The 19,373-nt window shown below is 43.1% G+C and overlaps 1 protein-coding gene across 2 annotated transcripts in view; it reads right to left on the bottom strand.

Annotated features, from left to right (window-relative positions):
• LOC122555394 (Down syndrome cell adhesion molecule homolog) overlaps positions 1 to 19,373 on the bottom strand; it is a 662,754-nt gene that overhangs the window by 241,510 nt on the left and 401,871 nt on the right. For both annotated transcript variants that reach the window (XM_043701363.1, XM_043701364.1), the window contains exons 7-9: positions 17,325 to 17,621; positions 14,672 to 14,947; positions 6,867 to 7,145 (exon numbers count right to left, since the gene is read on the bottom strand). In XM_043701363.1, coding sequence (XP_043557298.1) covers positions 6,867 to 7,145; positions 14,672 to 14,947; positions 17,325 to 17,621 — 852 coding nt within the window. The remainder of the gene's footprint in view (positions 1 to 6,866; positions 7,146 to 14,671; positions 14,948 to 17,324; positions 17,622 to 19,373) is intronic.

Raw genomic sequence — 19,373 nt, forward strand, 5'->3', positions numbered from 1 at the left:
GTGAATAAACATATTACATTCTGGGCTTTAATAATAGTGGGATAGAGTAGAAGAGCAGGGTGTGTCTCAGCTGCAGCATTGGCTGGGCACTTCTGGGCCCCACTGTTTAGGAAGGATGCCAACACTCTGGAGAGAGTGCAGAAAAGATTGATGAGAATGGTTCCAGGAATGAGGAACTTTAGTGATGAAGATGGATAGAGATGCTGAGATTCTTTCCCTTGGAGAGGGGTAGACTAGGAAGAAATGTGGTAGATTTCAAAATCATGACAGTTTTGGAATAGCTCGACAGAAACTGTTTCCACTCATAAAAGAATCAAGAGGCAACATTTTAAAGTGCTTTGCAAAATAAACAATTGCAAGCTGAGGAAAACTTCTCACACAAGTCATGAGAGCAATTGAGGCAGGTTCAATGGGGGCATATAAGAGGGCATTGGATGATTCTTTTTAAAATAGAAACAATGCAGGGGGTTATGTGGAAAAAAACAGGAGATTGGCACAATGTCAAAATGTTCAGGGAGCCAGTGCAGATACAGTGGGACCACTGTAATAATTCTATAATCCTCTGACTGTTGCCAAGGCTGAAGTCAACTGCTTTTCCATTCTTTGGTGAACCCCAAAGTTGTCATAATAGACTCATAGGACAGAGAAGAAGATAATGAATCTGCTTCACCGATAATGTGAAATCCCGAGTCCAAGTGAATTCCAATTAAAAATGTAGTCGGTATGCTAACACTTGATAATAGAGGGTTGAAATGGTTAAGTGATTGATATGGTGAGAATGGACTTACAAAATGATTGAAAAACTGCCACATCATATGCTGGCCTGCAAATTTGAATTCTTGATTAAAAAAAAGATATTGTGGCACCATAGGTATGAAGTTGGTTGAGTTACACAAGAGAAGACTATATTTCATCCCTGACTTTTCTTGATTTATATTAAGAGCCCGGACTTGGGTGTACGGTGCTCAATTTCAAAATTTGCAGGTGACACAAAACTCAGAAGCATTGCGAAATGTGATGAGGAATATAAGAGATTTTAGAAGGACACGGAGAAACGGTGGCAGATTAGATGTAATTCAGCAACCTGTGAAGTGATACACTTTCGAAGGCGGGAGGACGGCTAATATAAACTGAATGGGCAGGGTTCTCGCAACAGTTGCCTGTAAGTTTTCCAGCTGTTTTCTGTGGGGATAGAGCAGGTAGAAAATACAGTTTTCTTATTGCAGTCCTGCCTGCCTTGATCACTCTGTGATTGAACGTTGACATGAGCAAGTTAACCAGCCTACCCTTGCCTGAACTGAGGCCTGAGATGGGAGATATTAATGATGACTGAAGGATCCTGCTATGTGGGAGCAGTGGTGTTATATGGGAGGAGCTCAGCTGCTCTGGATAGGAGGAGAGCATGTAATGTCACTCAGCCCTTGGGGGATGTGTTGGGGGGGAGGACGATTTAGAGGGGAGGAGACAGAGGCAGGTATGTGCCTCCATCAACAGCTTTTTTCAACTCATTAAGTTATAACCCTTCTCACGAGCATTCCCTCTTGCAGGCCTCTGCATAAATACCCCCATCTCCACCTTGGCCCTGTGGCTCAGTGGTTAGCACTGCGGCCTCACAGTGCCAGGGACGTGGATTCGATTTCAGCCTCAGGCAATTGTCAATGTGGAGTTTTCATGTTCTCCCCGTGTCTGTGTGGGTTTCCTCCAGGTGCTCCGGTTTCCTCCCACAATCCAAAGATGTGCAAGTTAGGTGAATTGGCCTTGCTAAATTGCCTATTGTGTTCAGGGACGTGTAGGTTTGGGGCGTTAGTCAGGGGTAAATGGAGGATAATAGGGTAGGAGAATGGATGCAGGTGGGTTACTCTTCGGAGGATCAGTGTGAATTTGTTGGGCCGAAGGACCTGTTTTCACACTGGAGGGATTCTATGATTGGTCACGCCACTCTCACCTCCTCCCCAACCTATGACCCTGATATTTGCCTGCTCCTGCAAGGCGTACACTCCTAGGCCTGGAGTCTCAGCTGTTGGTCAAGAGCTCTCTGAGGTGGTGCCTATTGCTGTGGAATGAGGGACAGAAGTACTGTCTGCAGTCAACCAGCGCAACAGAGAACCTGTTCCCTCTCGGGTGGAGGGGTAGAATAAACCATATGTAAAATCCTGCCAGAGGACACAAATCAGAGGGTGCACGGATCAGAGAGACCTGGAATTTACACAGGCACAAACTGTTGAAAATGGCAGGGCCAGTTGAGAAAGCATTTAATCAGCCATTCATCATAACAGTAAGGAAACTATGATGAACCAATAAAACTCTGTTCAGTTTGAACTGGGGTATTTAAAATCTGAAGGGGTCTGAGAGGGTAGATATCGAGGAGATGTTTTCACTTCTGGGAGAGTCTCAAACGAGGGAAAGTAGTTAGCGAGTATGAGGACATGCATTGAAAACTGAGCTGCGATGGAATTTCTTCCCTCAGAGGATAGTGAGCGTTTGGAATTCTACAGAGTTATGGAGGCTAGGTCACTGAAAAGATTTAAAGAGGATGTGGGTAGATTTTTGAAATGTCAGGGAGTATCTATGTTCACCTGACATGAAATAGTAGTTGTGGCTTGGGGCAGATCAGCCAATGATCTTGTTGAATGGTGAGGCAGGCTTGAGGAGCTGAAAAGCCTACTCCTGTTCCTATTTCTTGTGTTTTCATATTTTGCATTTAGTTTGGGCAACTTGAGAGCATTGGTCTTCTGACTTAAGGAAGGATGTTAATAATTTGGGAGCCATTCAGAAAATATTTACTAGACTCACATCTAGAATGACCAGGACACCATGAGGAAAGGCTGGACAAGTCTAGGTTTATATCCACGGGAATTCAGGGGAGCTTGAGGTGATTTGATTGAGCAATTTAACATCTTGAGGGGTCTTTGCAGGGTGGATGTGGAAAGGATTTTTCCACTTGAGGGAGAATGTAGAACAAGGGGTCACTATTTAAGAATAAGGGGTTGTCCATTTAAAACAGGAGAGGAGGTGAACTCATTCTCACAAAAGATCATGAGTCTTTGGAATTTTCTTCCTTCGAAGTAAATGGAAGCAGAGACTTCGAATATTTTTCACGTATAGGAAATCAGAATCTTGATATCAAGAAAATGTAATGTTATCAAAGAATAAAGAATAGTACAACACAGGGTCAGGCCCTTCAGCCCACTAAGCTTCCACTGACACATGAAGACTTCCTAATCTAAAATCCTTTAGTTTCTACATTGTCAATATCCCTCTATTCCCTGCCTACTCATATATCTGTCAAGATGCCTGTTAAACTTTGCTATTGTATCTGCTTCTACCATCAACTCTGGTAGCACACTCCAAGCACTTACCAATCTCTGTGTAAAAAAGAACTTGCCTCTCACATCTCTTTTAAACTTACCCTTAAACCTATGTCCCCTTGTAATTGATATTTCTATTCTTGCCTCTTATAATTTTGTAAACTTCTATCAGGTCACCCCCCCGAGCCTCCAACATTCAGCAAAGACAAACCTCCTTAGAGCTAACGCTCTTTAGTTCAGACAAGATCCCTGAAAACCCCTTCTGTACCATCTCCAAAGCCTCCACATCCTTCTGGTAGTGTGGCAATGAATAATGTGCACAATATTCTAAACGTGGCCTAACTAAAATTCTGTACAGCTGCAATATAAATTGCCAATTTTAATACTCTCTGCCCCGACCAATGAAGACAAGTAGGCCATATGCTTCTTGATCATCTTATCCCCTTGTGTTGCCACTTTCAGGGAAGTGTGGACCCATACACCTAGATCCCTCTGCACGTTAAACTGTTAAGGGTTCTGCCATTTACTGCATACTGGCCTCCTGCATTAGATTCTCCAAGCTGCATCACCCATTTTAAAGAAAGGCTGGTTGGGCTGGGGCTTTTCTCACTGGAGCATAGTGGGTTGAGAGGTGACTTGATAGAAGTTATTAAATAATGAGAGGTCGAGATTGAGTTTACGGTTGTTTTTTTCCTTGGAATGAGGTTTTTCAGGACTAAGGGGGCACATTTTTAAGGTGTGAAAGATTGAAAAAAGACATAAAGAGACAAATGTTTTACACAGATTGTGGTTCGAGTGTGGAATGTACTTGCTGAGGAAGTGGTCGATACAGGTACAGTTGCAACATTTAAAAGACGTTTGGATGGATACAAGAATAGAAAAGGTTTGGAGGGACATGGGCCAGGAGCAGGCTCATGGGACTAGTTTATTTTGGGCTTACTTTTGGCATGGACTGGTTGGACCGAAGGGTCTGTTTCTGTGCTGTATGACTCTATAACTCTATGACTCAGATTTGTCTGGATTAAATTCCATCTGCATTGCTTCGCTCCAGTTTCCAGCCTATGTATGATCTGCTGTATCCTCTGGCAATCTTCCTCACTATCTGCACCTCCCCCAGTCTTTGTGGCATCTCCAAACTTACTAATCTGACCATCTACATTCTCCTCCAAATGACTTATGCATACTACAAGCAACAGATGTCCCAACACTGATCCCTGAGGAACACCACTGGTCACAGATCTTCAGTCAGAAAAGCACTCTTCCCACTTCTACTCCCTGTCTTTTATGACCTAACTGTCTTACCAGGCCACCGTGGATCCCATGTGATTACTGCCTGCCGTAAGGGACCTCGTCAAAGGCTTTGCTAAAGTCCATATTGACAACATCTATTGTCCTGCCCTCATCAATCATCTTTGTTACTTCCTCAAAAAAAGTCGTTAAGGTGTGTAAGAAACAACTTTCCCCACACAAAGCCATGCTGCCTATCACTAATAAGTCCATATTTTCCAAACATAAGTAAATTCTATCTCTAATAATCTTCTCCAATAATTTCCCTACCACTGATGTAAGGCACATAGACCTGCAATTTCCCAGATTATCCTTGTTGCCTTTCTTAAACAAAGAAACAACACTGACCATTTTCCAGTCCTTTGAGACCCCTCTTGTGACCAAAGGGGATATAAAGATTTCACACAAGGCCCCATCAATTTCCTCACCGACCTCCCTCAGTATTCTGGGATAGATCCCATTAGGTCCTGGGGATTTATCTAAACACCCAAAAGTTCTCCTTTTTTATATTGACATTTCCTAGAATATCAGCATAACCCTCTCTAGACTCATAATCCATCATGTGATTCTCCTCGATGAATACCAGTGTGAAGTACTCATTAAGGAATTCAACCAGTCCTCTGTTGCCATGTACAAATTCCCTCCTTTGTCTTTGAGTGACCTACCCTCTCCCGAGCAACCTTTTTGTTCCTAATATATGTATAAAATGTCTGAAACTTTCCTTAATCCATAAAACACCTTGATATTTTCCTTAATCCTGTTAGCCAAAGACATTTCATGGCTCCTATGGTCCTCCTTATTCCCTGTTAAACAAGGGCCAGTGGGAATGTGGGGTTATGAGATCATCAATGATCCACCAAATGGAAGGCAAGGCCCAGCAGGGTCCTGTTCCTAATTCACATCCTGGTATGAAACAGTAGCTGAGACTGTTTCTGGGTCATGTACGTCAATGGGGAGAGGGATTTTGAATTTTGACCAGGCACACACCCCTTGTCTCCCATCACCCTTAATTTGAACAGAGATGGGTTCATTGTCCAATGAAAGGCAGCAAATGAGTTCTCAAAAACATCCAATCAGAGGCCTTGTACCTTTAATAAAGCAACCAGTAAACTGCAAATGACTGAGAGCCAATGGAATATGGAGGACCTAGCGTGGTTCTGATGTGTTTACTTACAAAATAGGAAAGGCATCCAGATCACCGCTGTAGGAGTGAAAGGGGCGTAGGCTGGGACTGCTGAGAATCCCTGTACAGGATGGTATGGTGGCTCAATGGTTAGCACTGCTGCCTCACAACGCCAGGGACACAAGTTTGATTCCAGCCTTGGGTGACTGTCTGTATGGAGTTTGCATACTCTCCCCGTGTCTGTGCGAGTTTCCTCTGAGTGCGAGTTTCCTCCCCCAGTCCAAAGGCGTGCAGGTTAGGGGAATTGGTCATGCTAAATTGCCCATAGTGTCCAAAAATATGTCGGTTAGGTGCATTGGTCAGGGGTAAATGTAGAGTAGTAGGGTAGGGGAATGGGACTGGTTGGGTTACTCTTCAGAGGGGTCAGTGTGGCCTTGATGGGCCAAATGGCCTGTTTCCATACTGTAGGGATTCTATGATTTCAGGGCTGCGTTTCTGCCCAGGTTGACTGAACCTCTGGAGTACTGGCTCCCCAGGCACTTGCCTCCAGACGGTTGAACTGCCTGCCCCAATATTGTGTCCCAAGGTCGGAAACTGAATGGAAACCCCCAGGGAGCTTCCTTTATCTACTATTAACAAGGCTTTTAATGAGCCCTGCCATTTCTGAACCTCACTGCCTGAAAATAGCCAGCACTGGGACAGATGTCAGGAAACGGTTTTTCATCAGGCACTGGGACTTTTTGGTTCCCATTCACCTTTGGCTTCCAGCTCAGTGGGCTCCAGAATTCCTGCCATTCTGTGCACAACAGTCTACAAAGTCTGTGAAACCTTTTGAGAAGGATGCTGCAAAACAGTGACAAGAATAGTTCCAAGGAGGAGGATCGTCAGCAACATGGAGAGAGCTGGGGGCTGTTTTAAATATCCGTTGTTTCATAAATATAATCTCTGCCCCTACTCTGGGCTGGAGTAAAGCTGTGTGAGAAGACCTGTTGGAGGTCAGAACACCAGCCCTTTCGTGTACCCTGTCGTGTGACGGTCGGATTCACAATACATATCGTGCTCAGTGTAAATCAGAATATCAGCTTGGTTGCTGTTTTGGTCATCTAACTTGGCGTCTCTTGATGCAGGGCTGCAGCATTGTGCATTACCTCGGACAATCAGCTGGCTCTGGTGTTCCACTGCTGCTGCATCGTTGCTGGCAATGCACGTGTAGTTCCCATTGTGCATCAGGGAGAGGTTGGAGATCCTCAAGGAGCTGGTGAAGTCAATTTTGTCAATGGTGACTCCCAGGCTTGCAGGGATTGGACGACCATCTTTCTGCCAGGTGATTCTGATTGGCAGGTCCCCTGAGATGACCACACAGGGGATGAAGACACGCTGCCCAATGGAGAATCTTGGAAATTCAAAAGGCTGGATGAAAGGTGGAACTGACAGAGAGAAAAAAATACAGTTAATGAGTTGTCCAAGTCAACATGTGCAAGGATATGATATTCTGTTTTCTGAAGGCTGCAAATTCAAAATGACTACCAACATGACAATGTCTATAATTTAAATGCCTTCAACATTTCCTTAGTGATGTATACTGATTGTTGAGAAACAGGACCCGCTTTAGCATTTGGAAGCAACATATTTCAAATTATATTCAGGATACCACTGAGGAGATAATCAGTGCATGTTAGCGAGAAAACACACTCTTGTAGTTTCAGAAGATACATACAGGAAATCTCTGAATCACAGAAAACCTTTCATGGTCATGCTCAAGGGAGCAGCTTTGTCAAAATTTGTGGCCATAGTGTTCTGGAGCTAGTTAGTGATCTAGTGGAACAGTGGGAATTAACTTCTCAACAATGACTGACTACTGAGGAATGAATCAAACTGAGAAAAGCTGGAATGAACAGTGAACTGAGACAAACCAGCATTCTGTCAGTACCCCACAGGAGTGCCAGCCCAGATTAGAGGAGTTGGACTTAAATTTATACCCTTCAAATCCAAATTCTACAGCAGTTGAGTTTAGCTAATGTTAGTGAACAGTTATCTTGCTTTCAAGATGACCAAACTCCTAGCAGTTTCAGTTCTAAATGAAGCACAGTTATTTGGATTTGTCCTTACAAACATACAATATGTACAATACATACATTTTGTCCCATTTCTAATCAGATGCTCTTTTAAAATGAGTTGATGAACTCCTTTCATTGGGGGTTGACATTGCTTCAAATCTGATACCTTGCTGCTAATTTTGCACTTCTAGCTTTACATTTTAGTTTGATGCTTATAGCCTTTACGCGATTGTGAGCACAACAAAATACATTTGGTACTTTGCTCAAAGACATCAAATGTCAGAGCAGGCTCAAGGAGCCAAATGGCCTACTCCTGACCCTAATTCATACGTTCACATGCTTTCAGCTCAATTTCAAATGAATTTAAATGTCCTGACTCTGCAATTGTGAACATGCAGTACTACCCCCAAGAGGCTACACTGGCAAGCATCAAGTAATTTTAAAGGTCTGACTATTAACATTTTCTGTACTTAGTAATTGCCTCTTTTACGTTGTCTTGCATTGAGTTCTAGCTGACCGACAAATAACTTGCAAATGGATTCCAAACAGAGCCTATTTACAACCCAGGGACTGCCTGTACCCAGTATTAAGAATTGCAAGGAAAGGTGAAGCAGAGAGTGGGGATAAAAGGGTCGTTCTCAGGATGGCAGACAGTGACAAGTGGTGTTCTGCAAGGGTCAGTGTTGGGACCACAATTTTTCGCTTTCTACGTTAACGATCTAGATGAAGGAACTGAGAACATTCTGGCTACGTTTGCAGACAGTACAAAGATAGGGAGAGGGACAGGCAGCATTGAGGAGGAGAGGAGGCTGCAGAAGGATTTGGACAGGTTAGGAGAGTGGGCAAAGAAGTGGCAGATGGAGTACAACATGGGAAAGTGTGAGCTCATGCACTTTGAAGGAACAATAGAGACATCGACTATTTTCTAAATGGGGAGAAAATTCAGAATTCTGAAGTGCAAAGAGACTTGGGAATTCTAGTCCAAGATTCTCTAAGAGTAAACTTGCAGGTTGAGTCAATAGTTAGGAAGGCAAATGCAAAGATGGCATTTATTTTGAGAGGACTTGAATATAAAAGCAGGCATGTACTTCTGAGGCTCTATAAGGCTCTGGTCAGACCACATTTGGAGTATTGCGCATAGCTTTGGGCCCCATATCTCAGAAAGAATGTATTGGCTCTGGAGCGTGTGCAGTGGACGTTCATGAGAATGGTCCCAGCAAACATATGAGCAATGTTTGAGCACTCTGGGTCTATACTTGATGGAGTTGAGAAGGATGAAGAGGGATCTAATTGAAACATACAGAATACTGAATGGCCTGGACAGAGTAGTTGTTGGGAAGATGTTCCCACCTGGGAGGAGAGACTAGGACCCGAGGGCACAGCCTTAGAGTAAAGAGAACACCTTTTTGAACAAAGTCATGATTTGGAGATGCCAGTGTTGGACTGGGGTGTACAAAGTTAAAAATCACATAACACCAGGTTATAGTCCAACAGATTTAATCAGAAGCACACTAGCTTTCGGAGCACTGCTCCCTCAACCACCTGATGAAGGAGCGATGCTCCGAAAGCTAGTGTGCTTCCAATTAAACCTGTTGGACTATAACATGGTGTTGTGTGATTTTTAACTTTTTGAACGAAGATGAGGAGAAACGTCTTCAGCCAGAGAGTGGCGAATCAATGGAATTCATTGCCAATGAAAGCTGTGGAGGCCAGGTCAGTGAGTATATTTAAGACTGAGATAGATAGGTTCTTGAGTATCAAGGGTATCAAGGGAAACTTATCAGCCATGATTGAATGGCAAAGCACACTCAATTGGCTGAATGGCCTAATTCCTGCTCCTATGTCTTACGGTCTTATTGTCTTTTCTCTGGAAGGAGGACTTCAAAGTGAAATGCTCTAGATACACTAACTGAACAGAAAGGAGGGAAACGGCAACTGGTTGTTTTGCGGTACATTCCAAGACAGACATTGAGGAGCAAGAAAAGAAGTGGTGATGATGTATCACTCTGATTCTTAGCTGCTGTAGCACTTTTACATTCACTTTACCATCTGGAGCTGTGGCTAATGATGGGAGAGACTCCCACATTTCCTTCCATCAGATCACTGAACCCAAGTCATTCCCGTTCTTACTGCTGCAACTAGGGTGTGCTGGAAAGATTTGTGGATTGATATCAACCTGTCTGGTCACATTATGGAACATACTTGCCTTGGCCATCAAATTGGAACAAACTTGATGTGCTGAATGACCTAATTCTGCTCCTTTACCTTTAAGTCCTGATCTGGGATTTGAACCCAGGTCTTCTGACAGGTTTACCAGACATTCAAAACAATTCACATCTAACTGCACCACCCTACCGATTTGAGTAACTACAATGCTTCAAAAATGTGTGACCTGTAAGAACATACTAGAAATGTTCTAGCATGGACAGCATCTGTGACGGCACAAACAGAGTTAATGTCTCTCTCTGTAGATGATTGCTGACCTGCTGAAAATTTCCTGAAAGCTCATATCCATTCAGATCCAAGTCATTAATGTAGACTAACAACTCAGAATCGAGAGTGTGCCACTGGAAAAGCACATCAGGAGAATCGACATTTCAGGCACACGCCCTTCATCAGATCACTCCTGATCTCTGGCATCTGTAGACCTCACTTTCTGCTGATGACTCAATACATATGTAAATAACTAGGGGGTAGGCGGACAGCGGCTAGACTATTAATCCAAAGATCCAGATAATGTTGCAGGGCACTATGTTCAAATCTTGCAACAGCAGGTGGTGGAATTTGAATTTAATAATAAACTGGAATTAAGATGATGACTATGAAACCATTACTGATTTTCAGGAAAAAACCCATCTGGTTCTCTAATGTGCTTGACAGAAGGAAATCTGCAGCCCTTACCTGGTCTGGTCTACATGTAATTCCAGACCCACCGTAATGTGACTGACTCTTTACTGCCCTCTGGGATGAGCATGAATGAAAAAAAGGACATGACTTGGACATGATTGGAGAAAGTATAATCAGGACGTTTGTCGATGACATGAGAATTGGCAGGGATATTGATAGTGAGGAGAATGGCTACAGTCTGATATTGATCAGCTGGTACATTGGCAGAACAATGGCAGATGGAATTTGATCCCAATAAGTGTGAGGTGATGCATTTTGGGATGTCTATTGAGGGAAGAACCTACATAATGAATGGTAAATTTCCAGGGAATACTGAGGAACAAGGGGACCTTGGTGTACCAAGCACACAGATTCCTGAAGGTGTCAGCTCAGGTACAGAAGGTGGTGAAGAAGGCATACAGCATGCTTGCCTTCATTAGATAGAACATAGAATATTAGGAGCAAGGAAGTCCTGTTACAACTTTATAAAAGATTGTTTAGGCCACAGATGGAATACTGTGTGCAGTTCTGGTTGCCACATTTTCAGAAGGATGTGATTGCACTGGAAACATTGCAGAAGAGATTCACTAGGATGTTGCCTGGGATGAAAAGTCCCAAATTATGAGAGAGATTAGATAGGCTGGGTTTGTTTTCCTTGGAGCCAAGGACGCTGATGAAGGATCTGATTGAGGTGTATGAAATTATGAGAGGCACAGACAAAGTTTCTTGAGAGAGTCTTTTACCCATGACAGATATGTCTAACACCAGAATACATAAATCTGAGGTGAGTAGTAAGTGGTTTAGAAGGGATCTGAGGAAATATTTTTTCATCCAGTGACTGGTAGAAATGTCGAATTGGCTGAGAGAGTGGTGGAAGCAGGTACTCTTACAACATTTAAGAAACATCTGCATCCATGAACACTTAAAATGTCAGGGGATAATAGATTCTATGGAAGTGCAATTAAATGGGATCACTGAAGTTTGGTTGGTTGGCAGGGTGGGTTAAAGGGCCTGGTCATATGCTGTATGACTCTACAACTCTATTTCAGATTCCCAGTACCTGCAGTATTGCTCCCTTGTAAAGGCACTGTGGTTCAGTGGTTAGCCCTATTGCCTCAGAGCGCCAGGGACCTGGGCTCAATTCCAGTCTGGGATGACTGGCTGTGTGGAGTTTGCACATACTCCCTATGTCTGTGTGGGTTTCTTCTTCATGTTCTGGTTTCCACCCATAGTCCAAACATGTGCAGGTTAGATGGATTGGCCATGCTAAATTGCCCATAGTGTCAAAATTAGGTGGGTTAGCCATGGAGAATATAGGGTAGAGGGGTGGGTCTGGACAGGATACTCTTCAGAGAGTTGGTGTGGACCCAATGGGACAAGTAGCCTGCTTCCACATTGTAGGGATTCTAAAAATATTTGTTTGTTCTTCTAATTTGTTTTTTTTTTAATTCACTAATGGGACATGGAACATGGGTCTCAATAGCTGACCAGCATTTATTGCCCATCCCTAATTGCCTTTGACAAAGTGATGGCTAGCTGCCTTACTGATCTGTCACAGTCTATATGCTGTAGGTTGACATACAATATCATTAGGGAAGTGTTTGCAGGATTTTTGACCAGTAACAATGAAGATAATATATTTCCAAGTCAAGATGGTGAGTGCCTTGGAGGAAACTTGCAGGTGGAAGTGGTGTCCCATGCATCTTCTGCTCTTGTCCATCTAGATGGATGAGCTCATGTGTTTAGATGGTCCTGTCTTCACTGCATCTTGCAGATAATATGTACTTCTGCTACTGTGTGTTGGTGGTGCAGTGACCATAATCTTTGTGGAAGTGATGCTAATCTAGCAAGCTACTTTGTTCTGGATGATGTCAAGCTTCTTGAGTGTTGGAGTTGCACTCATCCAGACAAGTGGGGAGTATTCCATCACACTCCTAACTTGTGCCTTGTAGATGATGGACATGCTTTGAGGAGTCAGGAGGGGAGTTACTCACCCCAGTATTCCTAAACTCTGACCAGCTCTTATAGCCACTGTATTTATATAGCAAGTTCAGTTAAGTTTCTGTACAATGGTAACCCTTAGAATGTTGGTAATGGGGGTTTCCGTGATGGCACCTGAATGTCAAGGGATGATGGCTAGATTATCTCTTACTGAAAATGGTCATTTGTGTGGCATGAGTGTTATTTGTCACTTTTCAGCCCAGGTCTTATATTATCCAGACCTTATTGCATTTGGATCTAGACTGCTTTACAGCCCAGGTCAAGACAAGTCAACATTTTCTTTTAATGAAGACAATTTTCTCTCAGGTGATCAGGCTGACTTTGAAATTATCATGCTTATGTCTGCTCTCACTCTATTCATTATACGAATGCAATACTTTGAAATTTGCTGAGTTGAGCAGGTAAGAGGATTACTGGGCTCAGTTCCAAGAACTATGAAAATTGCAAAACTTGCTTCTTGCAGAGCTCCAACAGAGAGAGTTAATGACACACACAGATAGCATATCAGAGAATCTCACAGAGTGAAAGACATTTTTTGATGACAGCCCAGTATTGAGCGCCAAAAGAACATATTTATTTTTCATTAGGAACCCAAGGTGAGGAGAGCAAACCTATTTGTGCAGAAAGCCATCAAGACTGGAGGAATGCGATCTGAGGTAAATCCACAAGGACTGAGCAGTTGACAGCAAAATGCTAATTGAAACACCTGATGAAGGCTGGAGGAAAGAAAGGTTGACGGACATGAGGAAACTCTGCAGTTGTCAGTTGTGGAAAGGATTACGGAGCATAGAAAGCTGTGTGTTAAGGAAGATGCAGGAAAGAGGAGGAACATACAGAACAGCAGATCTGGAGGTAAGAAGGATGAGGGAGTGTGCAATTCAAAAAAGCACTGGCCATAAGAAGAGTTGGGAGAAAGAAAGGCAGGTTAACAGGATTGATCAATAAGAAAGGCTCACTAAAGTTAATGCCAATGAACTGTCCTAAAATTTTATAATGTGGAAAGGATGTTGAGGGGAGGTGATGGCCTTAATGCTAGAATATTAATTCACAGAGCCAGATAATGTTCTGGGACCTGGGTTCAAATCCTGCCATGGCAGATAGTGGAATTTGAATTCAATAAACGTCTAGAATTAGAATTCTAATGATGACCATGAAACCATTATTGATTGTTGGAGAAGATTCCACCTGGTTCATTAACCTTCACTGAAGGAAGGTAGCTGCTGTCATTACTTGGTCTAGCCTACATGTAACTCTAGACCACAACAATATGATTGACACTTAACTGCCCTTTTGGCAATTAGAGATGGCAATAAAAGTTGGCCTAGCAAGTGAAGTCCACATTCCATGAATGAATAAAAAAAACCAAGGTGAGACAAGTGCAATTATAGTTGAGAGTGTGGTACTGGAAAAGCACAGTAGGTCAGGCAGCATCCGAGGAGCAGCAGAATCAACTTTTCGGGCACGTTCCTGATGAAGGGCTTATGCTCAAAATGTTGATTCTCCTGCTCCTCGGGTGCTGCCTGACCTGCTGTGCTTTTCCAGCACCACACCCTTGATTCTGATCTCCAGTCTCTGCAGTCCAGACATTCTCCAAGTGCAATTATTACCTGGTATGAGGAGTACACCTTATCTTGTCCCTAACCTGCTTCCATAAGAGGCTTATACATATTTCTCCACATAATATAAAGAGAAGAACAGGGTAGTAGGCTTTCCATTTTGTGTTGGAAGGTTCAGAATGTTGTATTAGTGGATGTAAACTGTTTCAATGTGCCTTCCAGTGGCTACCATTTTCCCAAAGCTTCCCCCTTTCATTTTCTGTCAAGCTCCACCAACTCTCCAGACAACATCAAAGTTGACTTTCTCGTCAGGCAGATAAACATGCCCCACATCTTCTCTGGTCCCATTTGCCTTGCTGATTTCACAGCTCAATGACTTATTGTGACCAAGCCACCATCAAATGCTGGTCTTTTATCATATGGTGTTTTTGCTGAAGACAAGCCTGTCCTTACCTTTGACGGCTACATACACACTCTGACTGGTAGTCAGCTGAGGTTGGACAAGCACAGTGCAGATGTACTCTCCCTCATCCACATCCTTCTGTACATCAGAGAGCTTCAAGGTGCCATTATTCCCGTATGCCACCTGGCGATGGTTAAAGGGCAGGAGCTTGGAATTCTTGTACCACTTGATCGAATAGTATGGGTAGCCAATCACCCGGCAATGAATGTATGTATCACGACCGGCTATGGCAGTGATATTTTTCATCGATCGTATACTGGCAGGTCCTATCAGAGAAAATCAAAAAAACAAAAACAAATAGGAACAATGGAAACTGTAAAAGGGAGAGACTTTTTTAACAGAATAAAACTGCAAAAAACATTAAAAATCTGATAGCTTATGCTGATTCAATTATGACATAAACTTCAGAAAATGTGTGACAAGCCAAACTTTCCCAAACACGTTAAAGGCAAATTTCTCAGTTTTGTTGTGAAACTATGTTCATATCTGTGGGCCCACTTACAATAGAAGGCTTCCTACCTAGAAATGTTTTATTCATATGATTGTCACCTTTTTAATTCAGATCTTACATTCTAGCTCCGAGCTCAATATATTTTTACATTGTGATTTTCAGTTGTCCAGGCATCCACTTTCCCTTTCATGCTTAATTTGGCTGACAGACTTCTCTATTTGAAGTCATAACTCATCAATGCTTAAAAAAAACAGCATGGTGGCAGGTGGCCCAGTAATTAGCGCTGCTGGCTCACTGGTTAGCCCTGCTGGCTCCGAGTGCCAGGGACCCAGGTTCAATTCCAGCTTCAGGTGACTATCTGTGCAGAGTTTGCACATTCTCCCTGCATCAGTGGAGTTTCCTCCCAAAGATATATGGCTTAGGTGAATTGTCCCTAATGCTATAGTGTCCAGGGATGTTGGATTAATCATGGGAAAGTCAGGGCTTTAATGGGAGGGTGAGTCTGGGTGGGATGTTCTTCAGATGGTCATTGTTGACTTGTTGGGCCAAATGGCCTGTTTCCACACAGGAGGGGTTCTATGTATCTAGTCCCTCACCATTTATATTAATTAAAAATTAGCTTCATCAATTTAGTGTCATATTGCTCCAGCCCCTTTTTCCAGACATGTTATGCCCTTGATTTCTTGAAGGTCAAGGTATTTATATCATCAAGGATAAGTAATGGAGACAGGCAGCGGGGTTGGCCATTGGCTGCACCACTGCCAAATAAAGAGGAGCAGCAAACCTAAAAGACTCTAATTACTTGTCAATGTCATTCCGTGACTTGTGGGCTGTGTTAGAGCAGAACTGGAAAGTGCTTGTTTTTCTCTCTCTCCCTCCCAAAAAGACAATGTGACATTGGCCATGATAAACCGATATGCAATGATGGAATCAAAACATCCCTTTAATCACCTTTAAAGGCATGACCCATTGTTATATCAATACACCACTCAACCAAGTTCCTTTACTGGCAATGATGTTGGCAGGCAATTGGTATGACAAGTACCAAGCATGGTGAAACCAAAATGTATTCAATTCACAATTGTTTCATTTCTGTCCCTGACCCCAGGCAGCCTCACAGTGTCAGGGACCCAGATTCAATTCCAGCCTTGGGCAACTGGCTGTGTGGAGTTTGCATGTTCTCCCTGTGTCTCCTTCTACAGTCCAAAGATGAGCAGGTCAAGTGGATTGGCCATGCTAAATTCCCCATAGCATCAGGTGCATTAATCAGATGGAAATGGGTTTGGGTGGGTTACTCTTCGGAGGGTTGGTGTGGACTTGTTGGGCTGAAGGGCCTGTTTCCACACTATATGGAATCTAATCAAACTTAACGTGATTTTGTTTTTTTTTTTGCAAAGGATCATTCTTACTACAGAAGTTCAAGATGAAATTCGCCTTTAAACTCCTGCCCAGGAAGCTGAAGAATGGCAGCTCTATGGTATGATACAGGCCCCATTTACATGAACAGGGTTGGAAATTCCCTACGCCGCTGCCTTCATTGTCTCTCTGATAACACTGATGCAAATTACTCACAAGTTACAACATAGGAGTGGTGCCATGGCGCGATAATGGAAATTAATCTGATTCAAAAACCAATAATGATGAAAAAGAACAGTAGGCGATTTGAGAAAATGGCGTTGATTCACATACGACTAATGAGTTGCCCACATGGAATTATTTGGCTTGACGAGTCAAGTAAAGTCAAGAGCTCGACGTGCATTACTGTTGTTACTTCAGGATGGTCCAACGCATCAACAGAAGTTGACTTGGCTTGACTGAAAACAGCTCAGCTAGGGAAATAAAAGAACAATGGGGACAGATGAGGAGACAGGCATCCTGAGGATCCTTGGGAATAAATACCGGACGGATTATTTGGCACACTTTGGTGTCACATGAACAGGGCTTATGAGAAGCATGACTCACATGGTGATGGAAAACCTGAGAAAGTCTGAGAATAAAAGAAGTCAGGATAGCCAGGAGAGGGTAGGAAGGAGAATAAAGAAAGAATGGAAACAGCGAGAAAGGCATTTATCTGCAAAATAAACAACAAGAAAAGGACCATTCAAAATTCAAAAGCAGAACTTAAGAATGCATGGATTTTACAATCCTAATGAAATGAACTATGTGTTCTGAGGAGCTAATTTGACAAGCACCTCTTACGTTTATTCGAGCCTGATACATGGCGACTCCGGCAGAGTTGTTGGCCACACATCGATAGACTCCTCCATCCCGGACCTGAGTGTTAGTGATGTTGAGATGGCTGACCATGTTGCCCTCAGTGGTTCTGTACTGGCTGAAGTGGTGGCTCCCATCTCGTGCAATTGAGTCGTCATCCAGGGTCCAGGTGATGGTTGGTGGTGGATTGCCTTTCACGCTGCACATCAGCGAGATGGGCTCATTGGGACTCACCACCTTCTCACTGAAAAACGAGATCACTTTCGGCGTTCCGTCTGGAAACAGAAAGAAGGCAAAGTGTCAGCCCTCAAAGACTATTTCAAAAAATCATGTTCTACATCATTTTGCCACAATGTGTGCGGCCTACTAATAAGGGACTTGGCCAATTGTCAATTGACTGAGACATTCAGTTCTCTGTTTAGAACTCTTTTATTTCACTCTTCAGATTACTTTTGGCTTTTCTTAATGGTACCAGTAAAGAAAATTATAGCTGCTGAGCATGTGCAAAAGGAGCTAGTTCATAGCCACATCAAATCACGTGACTGGATCCTGGGTGTCTCGGCTCCAGGTAAGATGTTGTCTTTTTCCGTTCTCTGTATACTGTTTTATTTAATAATGCCTGTTGCTTTTCATTCACAAGAATGTCGATCTCAACTTACTGCAGTACTGTCTCTGCAGAACAGGTTATCCACCAGTAATCATCTTGTCTAAATGGACAGGTTAAACACTGCCTGGATGTTCGACTAAATTGTATCCTTCCAGGTCACCACATAATGACCATGAGTAGAAACTTTGAGGAAATTCATTTCTCTGCTCAGCCTGGCCACTGAGGCAGTGAAGAGTGTCCTGCAATTAGTGCCATGATGAAGCCATCTGGGAAAAATGCCCTGCAATCAACTCAAGGTGAAGCCAATTGGAGCAGCAGCGAGGGGAGAACAAATCTGGGAGTAAATGGTGGCATTGGGGCTTCCCGATAAAAGTGTGAGGGGCAAAGATTGAGCTTAATCAGAGCAGGAACGGGAACGAGAGTAAGAACGGAGCCTTCACTGAATCCAGAGGCAGAGCTACTGAGGTGATGTCAGGATTCAAACTGAGACAGTGGACCAAGAAGCAGCTGACTGGGTCAGTATGGTCAGATGAGTATTTAAATCCATTCTTTTGGAGTTGTTATCAAGGATGAGAAAGTGAGGACTGCAGATGCTGGAGATCAGAGTCGAGAGTTGGTGCTGGAAAACCACAGCAGGAGCTGTTATCAACACTTACTAGTTAAGAAAAGACGTCAGAGGAATGAAGGTAGTCAAGTGTTGGAGCGATGGTGGGAAATAATCAACAAGGACACAATTTGTTTTCAATTTGATCACAGGACGTGGCTGTCATGGGCAATGTCAGCATTTATGACCATTCCCTAATTGTTCAGTCTGGAGTCAGGTGTAGACCAGACCAGGTAAGGACAGCAGATTTTCTTCCTTGGAGGGCATGAGTGAACCAGATAGTTTTTGTGACAATTAATAATGGCTACATGGTCACTATTAGGCCACATTTAGCTCCAGATTGTTATTGTATTCAAATTCTGGCATCTGCCATGGTGGGATTTGAATCCAGGTCCCAGAGAAGTGGCCTGGAGTTCTGGATTACTATACATTACCACTAAGCTATGGACAAAAGCAGCCTGGATGAAGAATTCATACAATGCTTTATGGCAAATTTCTTCAAACAGCATATTCTGGAGCTGACCAGATAGCAAACTATACTAGATCTGGCATTGTTGAATGAAATAGGATAATTAATGACCAAATACTGAAGATGCCCTTATGACACAGTGATCATACTTGTTTGAATTTTACATTCAGTTTAACAGGGAGAGAGTGGAGAAAGTGAGGTCTGCAGATGCTGGAGATCAAAGTTGAAACTTTATTGCTGGAACAGCACAGCAGGTCAGGCAGCATCCAGGGAACAGGAGATTCGACGTTTCGGGCACAGGCCCTTCTTTAGGAATGAGCAGAGAGTGTTCAGCAGGCGAAGATAAA

The sequence above is a fragment of the Chiloscyllium plagiosum genome, chromosome 12 (assembly GCF_004010195.1).
Source record: "Chiloscyllium plagiosum isolate BGI_BamShark_2017 chromosome 12, ASM401019v2, whole genome shotgun sequence".
NCBI lineage: Eukaryota > Metazoa > Chordata > Chondrichthyes > Orectolobiformes > Hemiscylliidae > Chiloscyllium > Chiloscyllium plagiosum.